This window comes from Larus michahellis, chromosome 15, assembly GCF_964199755.1.
Source record: "Larus michahellis chromosome 15, bLarMic1.1, whole genome shotgun sequence".
In the NCBI taxonomy this organism is placed as follows: Eukaryota; Metazoa; Chordata; class Aves; order Charadriiformes; family Laridae; genus Larus; species Larus michahellis.
In genome coordinates this window covers 11,121,548-11,142,710 of record NC_133910.1, presented here as the reverse complement: position 1 = coordinate 11,142,710, position 21,163 = coordinate 11,121,548, and the positions used below count along the sequence as shown (strand labels likewise).

General features: G+C 52.0%; 1 protein-coding gene across 7 annotated transcripts in view; it reads left to right on the top strand.

The window, feature by feature from the left end:
• Positions 1–20,938, top strand: part of NACC2 (NACC family member 2) — a 59,598-nt gene extending 38,660 nt beyond the window's left edge. For 4 of the 7 annotated variants that reach the window (XM_074608339.1, XM_074608342.1, XM_074608345.1 and 1 more), the window contains exons 2-6: positions 3,228–4,154; positions 13,376–13,543; positions 16,500–16,605; positions 16,894–16,991; positions 20,092–20,938. In XM_074608339.1, the coding sequence (XP_074464440.1) occupies positions 3,290–4,154; positions 13,376–13,543; positions 16,500–16,605; positions 16,894–16,991; positions 20,092–20,591 (1,737 nt within the window). In that variant the 5' untranslated portion in view covers positions 3,228–3,289 and the 3' untranslated portion in view covers positions 20,592–20,938. Of the gene's footprint in view, positions 1–1,403; positions 1,798–1,959; positions 2,565–3,227; positions 4,155–13,375; positions 13,544–16,499; positions 16,606–16,893; positions 16,992–20,091 lie in introns of those variants that run through there. The other 3 variants (XM_074608341.1, XM_074608340.1, XM_074608344.1) reach the window with 3 other exon arrangements.
• Positions 20,939–21,163: the final 225 nt, after the last annotated feature.

The following is a 21,163-nucleotide window of genomic DNA, read 5'->3' as shown; positions in this document are numbered from 1 at the left end:
GCCTGAAAGAAGCTTTCCCCAAGGGGTAAACATTTTTCCTGCATTTGAAAGGCTTTCTTGTATGATGGGGGGAGCTGGGGGGAGGGGGGGGGGGGGGCGGGATCAGGACTGTGGCTGCCCAAGGAGCACCTGTATTTGGGGCAGATTTGGGCATTTCCAAAGCTTTCCTTTTGGGGGGGTGGTTTTGGGGAGCCCCTGGCGTGGGGTGGCAAGATGCAGGGAGGTGGCTGGGGGGATGCAGGGGGGGGTGCTCGGGGGATGTTGAGGGGATGCAGGGAGACGCTGGTGGGATGCAGGGGGTTGCTGGGGCAGGGGGAATGCTGGGGTGATGTTGGGGGGGGCAGGGAGACGCTGGTGGGATGCAGGGGGTTGCTGGGGCAGGGGGAATGCTGGGGTGATGTTGGGGGGGGCAGGGAGATGCTGGTGGGATGCATGGTGGATACTGAGGCAGGCGGGATGTTGAGGGGATACAGGGGGATGCTGGCGGGATGCAGGGGGGATGCTGAGGCAGGTGGGATGTTGGGGGGATGCGGGGGGATACAGGGGGATGCAGGGAGGATGCAGAGGGAATGCTGAGGCAGGCGGGATGTTGGGGGGATGCAGGGGGATGCAGAGGGAGTTCAGAGGCAGGTGGTATGTTGGGGGGACACGGGGGGATACAGGGGGATGCAAGGAGGATGCAGAGGGGATGCAGAGGGAATGCTGAGGCAGGTGGGATGTTGGGGGGATGCAGAGGGAATGCAGAGGCATGCAGGATGCTGGGGGGATGCGGGGGGATACAGGGGATGCTGAGGCAGGCGGGATGTTGGGGGGATGCAGGGGGATGCAGGGGGAATGCGGAGGCAGGCGGGATGTTGGGGGGATGCGGTGGGATACAGGGGGATGCCGAGGCAGGTGGGATGTTGGGGGGATGCAGGGGGATACAGGGGGATGCGGGGGCAGGCGGGATGTTGGGGGGATGCAGAGGGAATGCGGAGGCAGGCGAGATGTTGGGGGGATGCGGGGGGATACAGGGGGATGCCGAGGCAGGCGGGATGTTGGGGGGATGCGGGGGGATACAGGGGGATGCCGAGGCAGGCGGGATGTTGGGGGGATGCGGGGGGATACAGGGGGATGCCGAGGCAGGCGGGATGTTGGGGGGACACGGGGGGTTGGTGGGGGATGCTCTCCACGCCTTCCTCCGGCCGCAGGAGTTAACCCGCAGCAGTGCCAGCTCTGCAGACTGTTTGGAATAGTTTAAATGCTTTGACACTCTGGATGTACTAGATGGCAGGGGAGGCAGTTTACAGCGTAATTCATATGCAAAACTGCACTATAAATTTAAAACCTGTCTCAGTTGCCGTGGCACCACTAAGCATTTCATCAGCATACAGTACAGTATTTCTGCCATCTTTGTTTGCATTGCAGTGACTCATCAAAAGTCTGTCTTGTACCAACACTGAGAGCATTCCTCTGGCACTGATATTTCTCTGTTTTTAAAGCTTCGGTTTGAAACTGGCATTTACTTCAGGTCCCTAATCAAAGGGCTCTATTCATTGCAGAGAGCAGCCTGAATGTTAATCTGCATCCGGCCTATTCATTTAGATGCTGTGCGCTGCCGGGGAGATTTGACTTGGTAAAAGCTTGAGCTCCAGCAGATACAAACCCAGGGTTTGATACTATATATTTATTATTTTTTTTTTTTTGCCTTCCCTCCCCTGAGCGATCGTCGTCGCTGGGCACAGCCTGCGGCCGGGCTGTACGGGGGGACGCAGAGCCCCTCGGCCGGCGGCCGCGCTGGGGACGCCACTGCTGAAGGTAGGTTTGCTCCCGGCCAGGCCAGGGGACCGGGAACTTCCTCGCTCGGAAGAATTTTTTTTTAACCATGCAGATACAATTAAATTGGCTCCGAGTGTGTTCCCTTTTCTTCCTGTTACCCCGTGGCCTTGCAGATAGGACTTTTTTTTTTTTTTCCCCAGCAGTGGGAACAGAGCAGCTCTTTGTGGGTTATTATTTTCTTTTCAGAAGGTTTTTTTTTTTAATCTTTCTCAGATAAACTTCTTTTTTTTTTTTTTTCCCTTTTTTAAAAATATTGTTCTTACGAGCTTTCAGTACTAGTTAACCGTCGTTTTTCTTCAGTAGCATCGAAGGCAAATAGGATTTTACATCTTCTGGACTCTTGCGTGGAGCTTGGGGGGGATGAGGGGGGGGAAATTTGGGCTCCGGCTGCTGTCGGTGAATCCGCAGTGATTTGCTTCGCTGGAGTTCCCGTTCCCTGGGCTGCGCTGACACTCCCTGCTCGGGGCTGGTGTCCCAGCTGCCTTCCCACGCCGGTCGGGGAAAGGAGGAATTGTCTCCGTGGCCCAAGGTACAGCTGCTCGGACAGAGCGGCACCGCCGGGACGCGAAGCCGGAGGCGTCACATCCAGCCCGTTCGGTGTGAGGTTGCTCAGAGGGTCCCCGGTGCCGCTCAGACCCCCGGGATCCCCGGGCTGGGGCGATGGAGCTGGGGGGGACGGAGGGGCTGGGCTGGGGCTCCCCCTGCCCTGCTTGGGATTTAGGGGAGAAAAATGCGAAGACAACTTGGTAGGTGGCTGGCTGCGGCGCGTCGGTTTGTTTTATTGGGGCTCAAATATCTGGCTTAATTTGGAGCTAAGCCTCGTTTTGTTGGAGGATCAATCTGTTGAGAAGGGGTTTAACTGTTGAAACGCTCCCTCTTTCTGGTGCAAATGGGAAGATTGCTTTTCAAAGTGCTTTTTCCTGGGAGCTGTCGCTCCGGCAGAATCCTGTATTTATTTCAGGCAGAATGGCACGTTGTTTTATAAATATCTTTTCTGTAGTTTCGACATAGCTGCTGGTTGTTGTCTTTCTTATATAATGCTACCCGCGGTCTGACTGTCCTACGTTTGCTGTGCTGTTCACTCCTCTCCCGTTACCGTTCAGATTTTCCTGCAGAGAGTAAAACCCCCCCCAGGGGAATAGATCAGTGGTGCTTATTTAAACAGACCACAACTTGAAGAAAATACTTGCATTTTTGGGGAATATCCTTTGTCATCCACCTATAGCATTTCCAACACTGTTTGAAAACATTGATAAATAATTTTTAGGAGTGATTGCTTTTCCGCGTGGGCTCTCGGAGCTTAGCTTTGAGCCTTTGATGTCGGGTGAGGTGGGTTCCTCTGCTTCTGCCTGCTTTGGTGAACTGTCTAAAAACGCTGTGCCTCTCTCCCTGCCTTCTCCGTTTTTCAGATGTGCCCTACTTTGGATATTCCTGCATTGAATGTCTGAGGAGCTCCAGCCGATCCTGAGCCATGTCGCAGATGTTGCACATAGAGATTCCCAACTTTGGGAACACCGTTCTGGGCTGCCTGAACGAGCAGCGGCTGCTGGGGCTGTACTGCGATGTCTCCATCGTGGTGAAGGGCCAAGCCTTCAAGGCGCACCGGGCGGTCCTGGCCGCCAGCAGCCTCTACTTCCGAGACTTGTTCAGTGGGAACAGCAAAAACGCCTTTGAGCTGCCGGGTACCGTCCCCCCGGCTTGCTTCCAGCAGATCCTCTCCTTCTGCTACACCGGGAAGCTGACCATGGCGGCGAGCGAGCAGCTGGTGGTGATGTACACGGCGGGCTTCCTCCAGATCCAGCACATCGTGGAGAAAGGGACGGACTTGATGTTCAAGGTCAGCTCGCCCCATTGTGACTCTCAGACCACCATGATCGAAGACCCCAGCTCGGAGCCACAGAGCCCTTGCAACCAGCTGCAGTCGGCCTCGGCGCCCTACGTCATGTCCCCCTCCATGCCCATCCCGCTCCTCACGCGCGTCAAACACGAGAACCTGGAGCTGCAGGCAGCTGCCCTGCCCGGCCTGCCCGGCAAGCGGCCCCTTGAGCCCGGCGCCCGGGAGGGGGCGGGTGGTGGTGGCCCCAACGCCGGTCCCCTGAAGCTCTCCCGTGTCTCCTACTACGGGATGCCCAACCTGGCCACCCTCATCCCCAACGTCCAGCAGGTCCAGTACTCGCAGGGGGAGCGGACGAGCCCTGGTGCCAGCAGCATTCCCACCACCGACAGCCCCACCTCCTACCACAATGAGGAGGACGAGGAGGATGACGAGGCGTACGACACCATGGTGGAGGAGCAGTACGGGCAGATGTACATCAAGTCTTCGGGAGGCTACTCTGGTAATGGTCGGTCTCTCTCCTTGGGTTTTCTGCTCTCCTTCAGCAGTTGCTTGGTCCTTCTCCAACCAGCATGGGTAGTTTGGAGTTTGTTCACCAGGTTTTTGTCTTCAGGGGCATCATTTGTTTATTTCTGTAGCGCGGTGCATGTGGTGGGCTCGTGCTGGTGTGTGGGTATGGCATGGGCAGGTCCCCCCCTGCCATTGCTCCTGGGCTGTGTCCCCAGCTGAGAGGCTCTTCAGGTAAGAGAAGCTGCGTCGTCTGCCACGGTTGGCTTGGCCCCTTGCGTTTTGGCTGAGGCTCTCGACAAGCGGCCTGGTGGTGACGTGAGCCATGCGCTGGTGACACCGTCCTGTGGCAATGGCTGAGCTTACCTGCCGTGGGTCATCCAAGAAGGATGGTCATCCATGGGAAGGGAAGTGTCAGCCCTTGCTGGCCTGGCAGGGCTTAGGTGGTCGGTCTGGGAGTTAGTCTTCAGCGAGGAGCAAGGCACGGTCCCTCTGTCCTGGCCTTTTAGAGTAAAATTTTTTTAAAAAGCGATGAACAAATGACATTTGGAGGAAGGGAGAAAAACATCAAATGAATGATTTTCACAAATGTTAATTAGGAATATCTGCAAGAAGAAGAAAAGATGGGCTTTTATGCCCACTGCCTGAAAGTGACCCCCCCTTTCCCTTGCCAGCCTTGCCCAGCGCATCGCTGTCACAAAGGGAAGAGCAGTTTGGGGGCCTCTTGATGACATTTTATTTCTCTATTAGGTGGGTCCCTGGGCATGCCTACAGAGAGGAGGTGGCTTCACTTTGCTGGTGTTCGGCCGGAGCTGCCAGCTCAGCCCCGAGGCGGGTGTGGGGGCACAAGGCCCCTTCCCTGTCGCTTCCCGCACAGGAGAGGACGTCCTCGGGTGTGCACGCCCCGGCACCCTGCAGCAGCAGGGGAAGGGTTCGGAGCCAGGGGCTCAGGACCGGAGGGGGAGATGCCCGGCTGTGTCACTGGTGTCCCTGAATCCCGTGTGGATGAAGCTCGCAGCATCCCACGCGGAGGCTCGGCCTCGGCGCGGTGGCCTCCCCGTCGGAGCTGCCGGTGTTTGTGGTGGCAGCTTTGATCCGCGGGCGCTCCCCAGGGAGGGACATCTTCCCGCCGGCTCTGGCAGCGCGGAGCATCCTCTCGCCCGGAGCTGCTGCTTTCCCGCTACGGTTCTGCGCTGAAATTGCTGGACTAATTTTGCAAATATTTAACTCTCGTTTGTTGGAGAGCTGGCGTGTTTTCCTTAAAGCCATTTGATTTTGTTCTTAAGTAAGGGAGAAGTTTTGACAAATAACGGCCTTTCCTGTTAACCTGAAGCCAGGCTTTCCCTTGTGCTGAGAACTGGCTCATCCCCATCCTGTCCCAAAGGGCAGGAACCCAGCGTCCCCTTGGCATCTCCCCCTGCCAGGTAGCAAGCAGATAGATAAGCAATATTTTCCAAGCAATTTTACCAAGCCATGTGCAAAAGGGGGAAAGCATACCGATAGCAGTGATGCTTTTTTAATATTTGCTGAGAAAAGTGGACAAGCCAGTTGGAGAAAATGAGCCTCAAAAGCCGGTCTGCTCTCTCTGCTGTCCTTCAAGTCCCAGCGGTTGGTACCGGCTGGGCGAGGAGGAGCGGCATGAAGGGATGGGGACGGGGTTGGGGTCTCCCCCACGGCCACCCACCCAGCAGGAGCGGGGCCCCGTGCCCCGGCTGCTGTCAGTGTCAGACCGAACAGAAATCGGGCTGTTTTCCCTCACGCTGGTTTTGTTTTTATTTTGCTTTGCGCTTCCCCGCTGTAGAGCTCGCGGTGAGTAACGTGGGTTTGCCGGGGCTCACAGCAGCGTTCCTCGGAGCAATGGGATTATACCCTTGGACACGGTGTTTTCCTTCGCCGGTTCTTGCAGTAACAGAACCAAGTAAATTCAGCAGGCGAGGGCAGGACCGGCCCTGGGACGGAGCAGGCTGTGCCTAATTCCTGCCGTACGGGAGCCATCCCAGTTGGAAAAGGGAAAACACAAGCAGCTTTCTTGGGTGTCGCCGGAGATGCTGCAGCCGTCCAGCCCTTGCGTCGGAGCTGGGTCATCCCACAGCAAAGTTTTCCTACTTGGTTTCTGTAGGGGGAAGACTTGAACCACGCCGTGATGCCGAGGCAGGGGCCGTGCGGGGAGGAGGCAGGTCGGGAGCCCGGCGCTGCCCGGCCCCGCTGTCAGGCTCTTAATATACCACATTTCTGCTAAAATATCTCTTCCGCACCAGCACGTTTCAAGGGAGTTTCCTGTTTTAAATAAGCCAGCTATAGTATCAGGCTTCCTGGAAAAGAGGGCACAGAAAAAAAAAAAAAAAAAGAGATTAAAAAAAAATAAAACCTAAGCTCTTCCATTATGGTTTGGACTTGTACAGCTAACTGCGTTTTAATTACTCGGGATAAACTGTACCCTCAAAAGGTGCAGAATAATAAAACCATAAGATGGAAGAGAGAAGGCAGCTAATCCTGCTCCTGGCATGTCGATCCCCACAGCCTTACAAAGGCCTGGGGGAGGGGGCAGCCCTTTAAAATTGTGATTGCCAAGGTTTCCAAGAGCCCCGCTTGTAAAAACAAAAACAAAGCCAAAGAAGAGCACAGCAGATGAAGCCCTGAATTTCAGAGAGGTTTGGTCTTTTTTTTTCCTTCCTCCTTTTTTTTCTGCTTTTTCCTTCCCCAGCTGAAGCGTTGACTGAGCTAATGCCAGCGAGTGCGTGGTGGGACGCTGGTAGCTGATGCTCTTCACTTGCCTTGAGCATCACTCACCTTGAGCATCACCCACCGCTCGTGGGGCAGGGAAGGGCGCTCAGTAGGACCCCCTGAGCAAGGGTGACACGAAGCCTCTTCTTGCCCCAGGGCTGGGGTTTTTTTTAATTTGTTTTTGTTCACCCCTTTTTATGGTCAGAATCGTGCTGAACCTCCAAAGCTGAGATCAGAGAAACACCTCCAAAGCTGGGATCGGAGACACAAGGAGCACATCATCGCCTTGGCCAAGGGTTTGATGGTGGTAGAGGGAGCAAGGAGAAGGTCTTATTAAATGATGTGCCTCCTGCAATGGTGGCAGTGGTGTGATGGACCAGGACAAGCGCTGGACCTGCAAAGGGAGCAGCAGATAAAGGACAAGCCCTGTCTTGAACACGAGCCGATGGGAGGGTTAGGTTTAGGCATCAGCAGACAGGGCAGCAGCCTGCAGAGGGATGGAGGAGAAGGTGCATCAGCTCCCACCAGCCTCTGGCCGCGTTCGGTGGCCGCGGTGTCACCACCGCCGTCCCTGCGCCCGCCTGCTGCTGTGGCAGGCTGGGAGCACCGTGGTAAAATGGCTCCTTCTTCTGTAACTAGGTCTGGTTGTGGAGAACATGTGGGCCTTGAGGACACGAGCGAGACTGAATGAGGTTTCTAGCATCTGATCTGAGGAATGCACAACTCCAGAAAATATTAAACAAAAGCAAAGTATTTTTATCCTTGTTAATTACAGCGTCGTGGGCCTGATCTGAAGTGGGTTTCAGCAGGACTTGCAGATGCTCAGCGTTCTTCTGCGCTGAACCGCGTTCTTGTCAGTCAGCTTGCTGCTTAGCAGACGCAGTTAATTTAATTTTGACAGGCGCAAGTGAAGTTGCGCGAGGGTCCGTCCTCCTCCCCTGCTCCTGCAAGATTTCTCCTCTCCTCCCTGTTTGCAGGGAAGAGGAGGAATCTTTATGCAGCAAATGGCTGGAATGTAAAGGCTGGACTTGAAAGTTATGAAATCCCGAACTGACAAGAGCACGCTTCATTAAAAATTCATCTAAAATGGCCATTATAGAATAGTTGTGGTAATTAGCTGAGAGAATAGTTTTCTCTCCTGGCCTCTTGATTCCTGACAGTAAGGAAAGAGGGCAGGGAACAACCCAGAATCCGTAATGAGCGGCTCCGGCGCTGCATCCCGACCCGAGCCCGGGAACGCCGTGCCGCGCTGCAGCGATGTAAATCACGGCTCGCGACGCCCGACAAGCGCAGCCGTAATAACGCAGCTGGTTCTAACTGCGGGAACGGGGGGATCCCATCCTGGGAGGACCAGAGCCGTGCGGCGGCTGCTCTGACACCGTGCTGCACAGGGGGGATGCTTGCCAGCAGAGAGACGGTGGGGTTTTTTTAGGAAATAAAGGAGTTTCTTCACCAGAGCACTTTTCCTTTGGCTTTTTGCTGAGGGTTGCGAAGAACCCCGATGCCCCCGGGGAGCCGGCGTCGCCCAGCCCGGCGCAGGGACCGGTGGTACCGGAGGAAGGCAGAGCCCCACGCCGGGGGCGAGCAGCCTCTGGCCTTTTTTGGCGTTAAACTTCCAGTCCGGTTTCCTCACCGTAAAACACAGATGTTTAATTTTAGGCTGGCAGATGTTTCACTCCTGGCTGAGATCTGAAGCGAAGGCAAGATAGGGGTATTTATAAACCAGTAATATTTTTCCTATACTAATTCCAGATTACCTCCCTGTATAAATAGGTCACAAATCAAATCTCTGCATTCCAGTACGTTGTTATAAATGTACTATTTGTACAACGTAAACTATCCCGGCTGGGACTATATCATATATCTGTCCCGCGGTGCGTGCATGTGTCCTCTGTGGTCCAGGTTTATGTCGTCAGGCAGATGCTGGCGATGCCGGGGCTGCGGCAGGGATGCTATTTTTGGGGTAGTCCCACTGCCAGTGGAAAATAGGCTAATGGGATAAAAATGTTTGTAAAATGTTGCTGTTTAAATGAAACTTCTTGCCTTGCAGAGAACAGGGGAGAATTATCCATGTGTTTGCATACGCGGTGACTGGTGGTGGAGCCAGTGGAGGTGGTTTTGTAGCCTTTGCAGTGGACGTGGGCTCCTGAGTTGTGGTTCCACGTTGGGGCTCTGTAAAGGTTAATGTCTGGGTGAGGGTCCATCACTCTGATCTTTCTGTATCTCAGAATCCCATTCCTAAAATAGAAATAGTTTTTTCTTACCCACGGGAGTATGTTGAAGTTTATATGCAGTAAATGGTCAAGAGGAGCACTGGTGGGAATTGGGGGTTCATGAATAATTTTGAAATCCTGGAGTTTGGCTTGTCAGGAACTAAGGAAATAAGTGAAAAGTGGCACCAAGTATACGGCCAGCAATTCCCAGCGCTGCCAGAGCCCGGGCACTCACCCGAGCAGCTTGGTGCCCATCATGGATGAGGGTCAGCAGGAGCTGGGTGGGCTCAGCATCTCTGGTCCCAGGCACCTCAGGCGGGATGTGCAGCCGTCCTGGCATGACCAAAACCATCGTGGGCTCAGCAAGAAGGTGGTGTAATGGACCTCTGAGCCGCATGGTAGGTTTTCGGGACAAGGAGGACAAGTGCCCCCAGCGTCACGCAAAGCCTGGAGCCGTGGAGCACCGGTAATTCCCGTGACTCCAGCTTTCACAAAATCACAGAATCTCTCTTTCCTCCGAGCACAGACCGGTGAGTTGGTTTGAGGTTGCTTCTTCAGCCAGGAAAAACAGGATATTTCCCATTCTGGACCACTTGTTGCTATCCATAGAAGTTTGAGGTGAAAGCATATATCTGGATAAATAAAACATACCAGCGTCTGGCTGGCAGCTCTCATTGCTCCCTCTGTAATGATTTCCTGCCCCTCTCCGCTGGCTGGTAGGCTCCTTTCTTGGTCGAGAACAAAACTGTATTAAACAATACTTCACATTGTTTGGCCTTTCATTCAAGGGGAAGGAGCCGCTGCCCTCTGAAGATACAAATTAATTAGAAGCGAATACTATCCTGTTCTTCAGAGCATAAAGGCCAAACAGACGGGCTTTCTTTGAGAACATGGGACCAAAGTGTCTCTTGTATCCTGCTTCTTTACATAACCGATTGCTATCTGCTGAATTGAGGTGGCACTGAAAGGCCTAAATCTTCAGTCGTTTTTGTTTAGTATCGTTGAATTTGTGCTAATGCTTCAATGGAAACAAAGTCCAAAAAATGATTCATGCCCATGTTTAATAAGAGATTTATAGACAGCGAGCCAGCAGGACAGATGTAACCAAAATAGAGGAGTGGGTTGATTTACACTTGGGCTTTTTAGCCCAAATTTTAGCCTGTTTTATGAAGCATTTGATTTCCTGGGAAGAAACGTAAACTTCTCGATGGCTCCATGTGTAGAAAATGAAATGTTTTCAAAAGCAAAGAATTTCGTCAAGGCAGGATTGTCACCAACCAGCGTGGCAGCGTTGTCTTCCTGAAAAGCTGCTTTGCTTTCAGGAAATAGGTTTGACACAAAATCCTTCAAAATTTCTCCAGGAAGGTGGCGTAGAACACGGGGCTTGTGCTCATCTTCCTCTTCCCTGCCTCATTATTGCTACCTTGGGATCTCTTTGGCCCAAAAATTGTTTTTTACTGAATGTTTGCCTATGGAAAGTGGTAGAGCAGGTAGATTTGTCCTTGTCTGCTGTAGCTGTTGGCCACTTGGGTGTTGGAGGTGTTTAATTTCTTCAATGACAGTGGCCTTGCTGAAGAAGCGGGCAGGAGGAGGGCACGGCTGGTGGCCCTTCCAGGCTGGCTTCTCTTCTGCTCCCAATACAGCAATGCCGCGTCACGAGCTGCGAGGACCTTCTCCTGCTCTGAACCTCATTGAGGCTATTGACTGCAGCTGCTTTCCCTGGAGACCCACAGCCTTTATATCGCTTAAAAAAATAACTGGAGGCTTCTAAGACAGTTTCTGAGAATCCGTACCAGTCTGCCCAGCTTTCCTTCAGCAGCTTAATGTCTGCCCGTTTTTAGGTGGTGACGAATATCGTGGGTGCTTTTGACCTCAGTCATTAGTTAAAAGTAAAAATGAAATATTAAAAATGCAGTTTTACACAGCCTGGGTGGTGTGTTGTGCTTGCGATGGTTTTCCTGCTCCTGGCGGGCAGCTGAAGCGGTGGCTCCATGGAGAGCCCGGCGCTGCCAAGCTGCCTGCAATTAGCAGGAGCCCCATGCACAGGCACGGCCTTGTCCTCACCTGTCCTGTCACCTGAAAGTTCAGGGACGTGCGTTTGGCACAAAAAACTCATGCTAAATTCTGTTTTACCCCTAATAGCATCATGCACCTGCCTTTCACTGCCGCTATTGAAGACCGTAGGGTAGAGCAGGACAGGAGAGGACATCCCAGTCTAGTTGCTGGGGTTTACCAGCAGAACGATAGCTCATACGTGGTGTATATAATTTTATCTTTTGGTTCAGCCTGTGTGTGACGTGCAGGGGACTCCAGGTGCGAGCTGACGGTGGTGTCCCCCATTCCTGCTCCTTCCTCTCCCCTGGAGATTTGCATTTACTTTGCGGTGGCCCCTGTGCTGTAGCCTGTCTCGGTGAGCGTTGCCAGGGCCAGAAAGCCTGGGAAGAACAGCAGAGCGGGTCCTCCCTGGGTGGTGGGTCCCCCATACCTAATGCTCATCTGCCTTTGATTTGTTTAAGCTGGAGAAAATCCTAGTATTTAATTGGACGTACTGTGCTTATCGCTCTTTGAAAGCATCAGCAGTACAGCAGGTCTGTGAGATGCTTCCTCTGTGTAAGCAGATGACTTCCATCTCCAAGGAGAAGGTGTTTGGATGCTTGGGAGCGTGATTAAACAGGGAAATATTTCAGTTGGTGAAATTTCTGCGTGTCAATGGGACTGCACATCAGGATGACAAAGCCCTGCCGCTTTGCACGGATAACCGCGCCGTGCTGGCAAGAGAAGTTAGTTTTAAAACGTCATGTGAATTGTTCTGCTGCTGTTTGGTCCTTAATCGGTGAAGGAAACGCTGCCCTGCCGCGGTGCGGCTCCGCGAGCAAGGGGCATCCTCCTGGTATCCCGACTTTGTAGGGAAGGAGGGAGCGATGGGGTGGGGATGCTTCCAGCCCCGTGCCTGCGATAGGATGCCATGGCACCGCCGCGGGGCATGTCCTAGTTAGAACACTGCTCCCATTGTGCCGGAGCCGTCGCCCTGCGGTTACTGCAGCAACAAGTCTGCAAAACTTGTTATTTTATCTTGAGAGTGGAAAAGTGTCCCCCAAGAACACCCAAATAATTGCAGGAAAAGACACCTCTCCGGTACGAGACATTTTGGGTTCAGAAACACTAATTGCTGGGATTTTTTCCTTCGCTCTGTGTTCGCAGATGTTGAAGCACAGAGAAGGGTTTGATATTATGCGTGGCACTTGCCACGTTAGACAGTTTTGGGGAAAGAGAAGGATCATTGTAGAGCTGGGCTGCAAGTCAGGATTTTTAACTGCTCCCACTGCGTCCCAGTGCAGCTGGAGTTGATGTACACCCGTGTCAGCCCTCTTTTGCTGTCAAAAATTGCAATTTTAGGCAAACCTGTGGACTTGCACTGTAAATGTGCTTTAGAAGGCAAATTGTCTGTCTGCCCACAAGACCCTGCGCGGTGCTGGTACAGCTCAGAACTTCCAGCTGTTCAATGTTAATGGTGGCTGGTGGGCAGTGGTGGGCGCTGGGGATGGAACGTCGGGGCAAGTCACAGCTGCGTCCTGGCAAAACCCAGTAATTTGGTTTTGAAGCCACAGCTTAATAACATTTTTTGGCTTGCTGGTTGGGGTCTCTCTTGTTATTGAGAGGAAACATTAGCCCGCAAAAGGCAGAGTAAGAGAAGGTGAGTTGGAGCTCGTGGGAGGTGGCTGCTGGGTGCCGTCCTCAGGGGAGGCTACGGTGGCCTTTCTTGGTGCAGGGGGTATCTGCGGGGTCTGACTTTTAACTTCTGCAGGAAAAAAACATCAAGAGACGTAGTTATGGTGCTGATACAGGTATTTATCAAACTTGGGCAATTTATTGCCTGTTTTAGAACCCCCTGGTGAAGGAACCTGCCGTTCTTCTGGGAGTGTTTGGGGAAGCCAGCTCCGTATGCTGCACTTCGAGAATGATGCCAGCTGTGCAGAGTTGCCTGCTTTCATAAATGATTAACTTAGGAAAAGTTAAAGCGTAATTAGATTCCAAGATTCCCTCTTGCAGAATCCAAACGCACATGTGAGATGGCCGTGGTAGATGGTGGGGGAGACCGGGGGATCTTTCCATGCTGTCAGGTGGCATCTGCCCTGCAGCCGAGAGCCCTGGTGAACGGTTTACTTCTGGAGGGAGGAATATTTCCAAGAGCTATGGGAAAAAGTCAAAATCTGACCTTCTGTTAATGTTGCGCCTGCGTAATAAACTGTTTTAATGGTTTTCCCTTTTAATTTTTAAGTTGCTCAAGAGAAGCCAGAGCAGATCCCACTGGAGAACCGCTCCTGTGTCCTCATACGACGGGATCTAGTTGCTCTCCCAGCCAGTCTTATCAGTCAGATCGGATACCGTTGCCACCCAAAACTCTACTCAGAGGGAGATCCTGGAGAAAAACTTGAGCTCGTTGCAGGTAACGAGGGGGTAGATTTCTTTGCCTGGGGATCACTGGCGTTTTCCTCCTGGAAATGGGTTCTTCATCTCGTTTGCACCATTGCTGGAGTCGAGCATCTTGTGTGCCCTTGCTGTGTCTTTCTGGATTATTCATCACCAATCATCTTTTTAAAAGTTCTGAGTTTCCTTTAATTTGCTGATAGAAAAATGTGTCATTAACAGGATTTATTCAATTGAATTAATTTAGCATTTTCATTGAATTCTCCAGCTTGTGTTCTTCCTGATTGGTGTGGGCTGCATCGCAATTGTGTTTTGATTTAGATGCACAGATCTTAAAAAAAAAAAAAAAACCCACAAATGAAAAATCCCATTGCATTGTAAGATTTACAGAGCAATGGAGATAAAATTTATGTCATTGAACAAGCTTTGAAAAACCTGTAAAAGTTTTTTTAAAAATTGGGGGTGTTACTAAACCGTGAGATGCTGCAGTAGGAAGGAAGGGAAGGAATCGGTTTGGGTCCTTTCTTCTCTCTTTATTTTTGGTTTTGGGGTTATTTACAATATCAGGAGAATTCACTGCTCTGTAAAAGATTTATGGCCAACTTGAGGGGCAAGATGCGATGTTGAGATGTGCTTAGATGAAGCAATCTTTGCATGACAGCCCGTACCCGCTGCCCAGGCGGGGAGGGTTAATTAATACCTGTAATGCCCTCGGTACAAAAAGGACATGTGGCAGCACAGTCAGTCCAAATTGTCCTTTCTTTCTGGTCATTTATCTCTTGGTGAGTAGCGTGATTTTATTTTCAGTCTGTAGAAGGAATCTGAATTTCAGGGGAAGCCCAGGAAGGTTTCCATCTGATGGAGGATGGCTCTTTGATGGAAGGCAGGAGTAAAACGCACACGCTGTAGCACAGCGCACAACCACAAGTATTTATTTTGTATCTGGAATATTCATTTTGTGCCCATTTACATTTTATGTGAGACTTCTTAAAAACCATCAAGTGGTGCAGGTTATTTTCACAGTGAGAGCTGCAAATTGGCTCGAGGCAGCTCTGCTTGATTTACATTTTTCAATCTGGAAAAAAAAGTAGATTAATATCTCTAACAGATAGTGGCTGCCTCGGTTATTTTTTATTTATTAAAGTGAAGTTACCCTCGCTAGCGTCTGGCGTTCCCTCTGATGGCTTATCTTTTAAAATACTGCTGATGAAGAAAGCTAATTCCTGTCTCAAACCTGGTGAGACCTCAAGGGGGGCTTGACCAGGGCTTGACGCAGGAGGATCCTGCGGCAGAAGTTTTCCTCAGCTCTCCACTGGGAGTGTTCTCCTTTTGTCTCTGATTTTTCATGCCGTAATGGATTCTGCAAACTTCAGCAGCTCCGAGAGGGTCTTCAACAAGTCTCACAGTCATCGTAATAAATCTGCTGTGTGTGGAGCATGGCGAGAAGCGGGACCGCTCGGATCTGGAGCGATAATTGCTGTTTCCTGGGGCAGGACCGGTGGCCTGGGCTGCCCTCGGTGTCTGGAAGGGTGCGGGCAGCTGCCGTCCCCAGGGAGGGGGTGGGGCTCAGGATGCTGCTGCCCACCGGCAGCTCTGTCTTCATCTGGGAGATCAGGAACAATCATAGAACCATAGAACGGTTTGGGTTGGAAGGGACCTTAAAGCCCACCCAGTGCCACCCCTGCCCTGGGCAGGGACACCTCCCACCAGCCCAGGTTGCTCCAAGCCCCGTCCAACCTGGCCTTGAACCCCTCCAGGGATGGGGCAGCCACAGCTTCTCTGGGCAACCTGGGCCCGGGGCTCACCGCCCTCACAGCAAACAATTTCTTCCCCATCTCTCATCTAAATCTCCCCTCTTTCAGTGTAAAACCCTTCCCCCTCACTCCCCTCCCTGCTCCAGAGTCCCTCCCCAGCTTTCCTGGAGCCCCTTTAGGGACTGGAAGGGGCTTCAAGGTCTCCCCGGAGCCTTCTCTTCTCCAGGCTGAACCCCCCCAGCTCTCCCAGCCTGTCCCCACAGCAGAGGGGCTCCAGCCCTCACAGCATCTGTAGGGTTTCCTGGAAATCCAGGAGGTAATTTTATTTCAGGAATAGATATTTCTCTATCTTGAGAGCAGAGCGTGTTCTGGATCCAGATACAACCCATTTTTTAATCTTAATTAAAAGCAAATACCAAAACCCTCTCGTATAACGGTACGCTTGAAAACCAGGATAACCTTCCCCTGCAAGCCGACGCCGAGGCAGGAGCGGTTGGTTCTGCGAGAGCTCCGTGCAAAGTAAAAGGGTTTGATAAGGAACCTGCGGTAAAGCGCTGCCAAACCCCTGGACGTGTAAAGCCGCTTTGGCGGGGGCTCCTTTTTCTTCCCGAGAACATCCTTAAAGACAGGGTATCTCAAAGTCAGCAGTTCCTGTGCATTAGAAGGAAAATTCCCTGCTCACCAGCAGTATGAAGAGGTGATGGGCTGGGATTTTTGGAAACAGATGTGTAGTGTGAGCGAGGACCTTTCCTGGGCTAGAGGGTTTTTTTTTTTCCTTTCTTCCTAGTGATATGTTCTGGGATCCTTCCCTTGAGAAAAGAAAAGGCCAAATGGATTGAGGTTTTCTTCCTTCAGAAAGAATAAATAATCTGCATTAGAATATAAAGAATATAAAATCACAGAACAAAGCCTTGCAGTCTGTGTCTTTGCAAAAAAGAAAAAATAATAAAAAAAAAATTTAGTCCTTTCATTTGATTTCCATAGACTTCCTTTCTGTAATAACAAAATTGGGAATTATTATTAGCTGGGACTTGCCAAGACCCCAAGGGTCTGCGGTAACAGCCCCTGCTGGGCTTGTCCAAAAATCCTGCCGTCCTTGTTGGGCTTCCAATAGCAGCACGCGAGGAAGACGCTGCCTCCTGCGTGCCCCCGGCGCGGGGCTGGCTCGCAGGCGGCGAGGCCAGGGTGTGATTCTGAGTTCTCCCTCTCCGACCCTTCCAGGCTCGGGGGTGTACATCACGCGGGGACAGCTGATGAATTGCCACCTATGTGCCGGTGTCAAACACAAGGTCCTCCTGAGACGTCTTCTGGCCACCTTCTTTGATCGGTATGTCCGCTTGCTCTCTGTGCTTTCCCAAGGGATTACGTTTATTTTCTGGTGTTTTAACCACGATAATAGATAATGTGTCACGAGCGCTTCATCCTCTGTGTATGCTGCGCTGATTTCTGGGCTTTTTCTCAATGATGCTTGAACTGAGCACCGGGTTTTCCAATTCTTTGCCTCAAAATCGTGTAACGTGGTGATGCCTCCGTAAGAACCCAGAGGGAAGAGGCCGGGGCAGCGGCTGTGCCCTGGAGCCCCCGATGTAAGGAGCTTCCTTTGCCTCTCTTGCAGGAACACGCTTGCCAACAGCTGCGGAACTGGAATCCGGTCCTCCACCAGCGATCCCAGCAGGAAGCCCCTGGACAGCCGCGTTCTTAATGCAGTCAAATGTAAGGAGAGAGATTTATTGCTGCTCTGTTGGAAGAGCATGCCGAGAGCAAAGCCGAAACCTAAGCAGGGAAGGCCATCTCTGTTGCGTAATATGGGAACTATATGTGGTGAAATTAGGTTATAGGAAAATTAATTTATTTTTGGTTTGCATCATTTTTTGGGGAGCTAAGGTGAATGTTTGGGGGTTTTTTATTTGTTTGGCAGTATCTTAATATAAGACATCATTGCTACTTGACTGTTTTGCTATATTCTAAAGCACTAATTTCGCAGTTAATTATTTTATTGATAGGTGCTCTAAGAAAGAAATCAAAATTATGGTTTTGGCAACATTCAGAGCTTGAAGCCACCGAAATAGCACATCTCTGTGTGCTGGCTTTAATGCCCCCGGGTTCCAGCTGGCGCTCGGATTCATCCCAGTGCAGAGCTCTGCCGAATCCCCTGGTTTGCAGGAACAGAGCGTCCACCCCATCCGTCTCCTGGTGATGCCCTCCACGCATCTCTGGAGGCGCTGGCCCTGCGGTGCCCGGGAGCAGCCGTGCTGTGTCGTGCCCCGGGCTTTTGGGGCAGGAAAATGCCCCAAACTTCAGCAGTAAATGGTCCCCCAGGAACCAGGGAATCCACTGGCTGCGTCAGCCCTGGTAGCATGGGAGGGTCTGCTCCATCTCGCTGGCAGCCTGTCTGTTAGGTCTACAGTCTATTGCCTTGAGTGTATTTTGTAGACTTTTAAAAAAGAAAAAAAAAGTAAAATGGGAGCCCTGTTGCAAGTAACTGCCTTTTTAAAAGACTGCATAAAGCAACAGGAGTTTTTGTTTTTAACGTCTGAAGTCCACACAAAGTTGTGTGTCGTGCCGCGCGGCTCAGCGCGTCGGTCGGTCTGTAGAGCCGCTGGGCTCGGTCTCAGAGCTGGGGCTACAACAGGACCCACTGTTTAATGCCCCTTCTGCTGTGCCGCAGGTAAGATCCCCTGTGTTTGCAGGGTCACCCAGCACCCAGACTTCACCCCGGTCTGGGACGGGCAGTGCCGCCTGCTCCACTGCACGTGTTTGTGCCCAGCGCCTGGGGTTTATACAAGAAAAGGAGAGTTTTGCTGCTTCCATCACAGCAGTTTAATTACTTGTGGCAGGCACCAGAAAGAAACGGTTAAATATTTGGCTCTTGCAGTCACCCTTGAATACAAGGGACGTGCTGTGGGACAGAAGGTGCCTGCTGGGGAGGGAGGACCTGGGTGGTGTAGGAAACCCTGATGTGCCGCGAAGTCCCTTCACTGTGAGCTTGAATACACAGTGGAAAGCAATGTGTTCTCTTGCCCTCCCTGGATTCTGGACAGTAAATCTTTATGTAAATATTGTTGCGCTGGGAAATGAAACTCTAAGCAATTTTTTTTTTTTTTTTTAAGAAGATAAATCTTTTCTCTCCCTAATTGTTGCTGTGCTGCTGAACTCCAGGGGCCTTCCAGCCACCCTCTGAGATCTGTAGCATGCGGAGAAAAGGGATAAGGTGGCAGATGTTCAATACATAAAGGCAAAATCACTGAATGGTGCTGTTGGTGCTTGCCCATAGCTTGTGCGTGGTGCTCTCCTGAGCCCTCCCTGTTAGCAGCTTCACCCTGGAGAGCCCTGGTCTGGACCTTCCAGCCGTGGTCCTTGCTGAGGCTTGCCAAGAGTTTCAGAGGCTGGAAAGGCATCACTGTCCGGTGACAGTGCCTACAACACGCTGTCGTGTGTCAGGACGTAGGATGACTCCTTACTGCCTGAATTTTACCCCGTGCACAAGCTTTAGTTGGTGATTGTTCACGGTGGCAGTTCCTTGGTTGTTGCTCCATAACATCAGGTGCTTGGCCCCGTGGAGGAGCCGGGCTGCAGCCGAGGTGTTGCTGGGCTTCCGCAGGGTACATGCCAGCTGATGTGCTGGTGGTGGGACACTGGAGCAGCCGCGCTGGCCAGGCTGGTGGTCCACGCAGCGCTGGTTGGCGCTGTGGTGGCCAGCATGAGGCGTGGGACAGGCAGAGGACAGTCCTTTGGGCAATGTCTGCTTGGTCATGAGCAGCTCTGACGTTCTCCAGCCCCGCAGCTGTGCCTGCACCACTGTGGTTTTAAGAGCCATTTGTGGCTCTGCTGTTGAGGAGTTTGTGTTGACCTTTTCTGTGTCCATCTCTGCTTTTGGCCATCCGCACGTGCTGTGGCTGTGGGTGCTGCGCTCTGGCTCGAGGCTGGGTCCTCTGGGGCTCACTGGGTCCCCGGGGAGCGAGTGGTCCTTCTCCAGCCCCTTCCCTGTGCCTCCTGGGATTTTATGCCTTCTGATTTTATCTCTTCTTGGGGGTGTCTGTCTTGAGCTGAGAAGCCAAACTGGCCAGCAGGTGGAGGGAGGTCATCCTCCCCCTCTGCTCTGCCCTGGGGAGGCCGCATCTGGAGCACTGGGTCCAGTTCTGGGCTCCCCGGCTCCAGAAGGAGAAGGAACTGCTGGAGAGGGTGTAGCAGAGGGCTACCAAGATGATGAGGGGACTGAAACATCTCTCTGATGAAGAAAGACTGAGGGATTTGGGTCTCTTCAGTCTGGAAAAAAGATGACTGAGGGGGGATCTTATCAACGCTTATAAATACTGAAAGGGGGGGTGTCAGGAGGGTGGGGCCAGGCTCCTTTCAGTGGTGCCCAGTGACAGGACAAGGGGTAACGGGCACAAACTTGACCATGGGAAGTTCCATCTCAACAGGAGGAGGAACTTCTTTACCCTGAGGGTGGCAGAGCCCTGGCACAGGCTGCCCAGGGAGGTGGGGGAGTCTCCGTCTCTGGAGACATCCCAACCCCGCCTGGACGCGTTCCTGTGCCACCTGCTCTGGGTGACCCTGCTCTGGCAGGGGGTTGGACTGGATGGTCTCCAGAGGTCCCTTCCAACCCCTACCATTCTGTCATTCTGTGAGTCCTTGTCTGTAAGCGTCTCCTCGTGAGAGCTCTGGCCCATGGTTGAACCTCCGCTCCATGGCATCAGCGCGCACTAAGCCTTGCAGCAGGTCTCTACGCCGGGGCAGAGGCTGCGGTGACGCAGCCACCTTCCTATTGCTTTCTCTGAATCCTCAGCTCTGTGTATCCCTGTCTTTGCAGTGTATTGTCAGAATTTTGCCCCGAGCTTTAAGGAAAGCGAGATGAATGTCATAGCAGCCGATATGTGCACCAACGCCCGCCGGGTCCGCAAGCGCTGGCTGCCGAAGATTAAGTCCATGCTGCCGGAAGGGATGGAGATGTACCGCACGGTCATGGGCTCCACCACAAACAGTGTCCCCCTGGATCCTGAATTCCAGCCCACCACTGCTCAGGTCTTTGAGCAGCGAATCTATGCAGAAAGGAGGAGCGATTCGGGAACTATAGTAGCCTTGAGAACTAACACGGTGAACGTAGAGCTAAGCAATGGATCCAACCAGTCCTTCGAACAGAGCGAGGATGCCGAAGGGGCTGGCTCTGTGATACAGGAGGCAGCTGCCGCAGATGCTGTGGCATCGGATACCCAAAGCACTCCGCAACCTTTTGAACAAGGTTCCGGCTCCTCCAGCCGGCCCGAAACTCCCGTGAGAAGACAAGATGGTACTTACGGAGGGACTTTATAAAGAGAGCAAACGTTTCGTGACCTATAAGGGATCTGTAATACTAAAGCTGCTTGCATGCATTACTAATACAAAACAAAAAAATGTGATCAAGCCACTTACCTACTGAACTGCTACTGTTGCCTGAAAAAAATGTGATTTTTATTCTGCTTGTATTTAAAATTTATGAAGGAAATAATCGCATTCGTTATACTGTAAACGACTAGGTCTGTGGCGACCTACTTAAAAAAAAAATATTGGGCTCCTTTTTTGATATTCCTGAGGTTAGTCTCTAAGATTGTAGCTTTTTCTTTTTTTTTTTTTCTTCTTTTTTTTTTTTTTAATTTTAAGAAGGGGAGGAGAAAAGCTAGCCACCCCCCCCCCCAACCACCACCACCCCCCACGTCATCACCACCCCATCCATTACTCAGCTCAGAAGTAAAGCCATCGTTAACCTTGTTCCTCTACAGAAAGTTTTACCGTCACTTAACAGGAAAGCGAGGTGTGTTAGGGAAGAGGTGCTGTGACTGGCGACGTGTGTCTCGAGCAGAAGGGCTTGTAGCCAAGTGGGACAGGGTGGGGGAAATCGTCAAAGG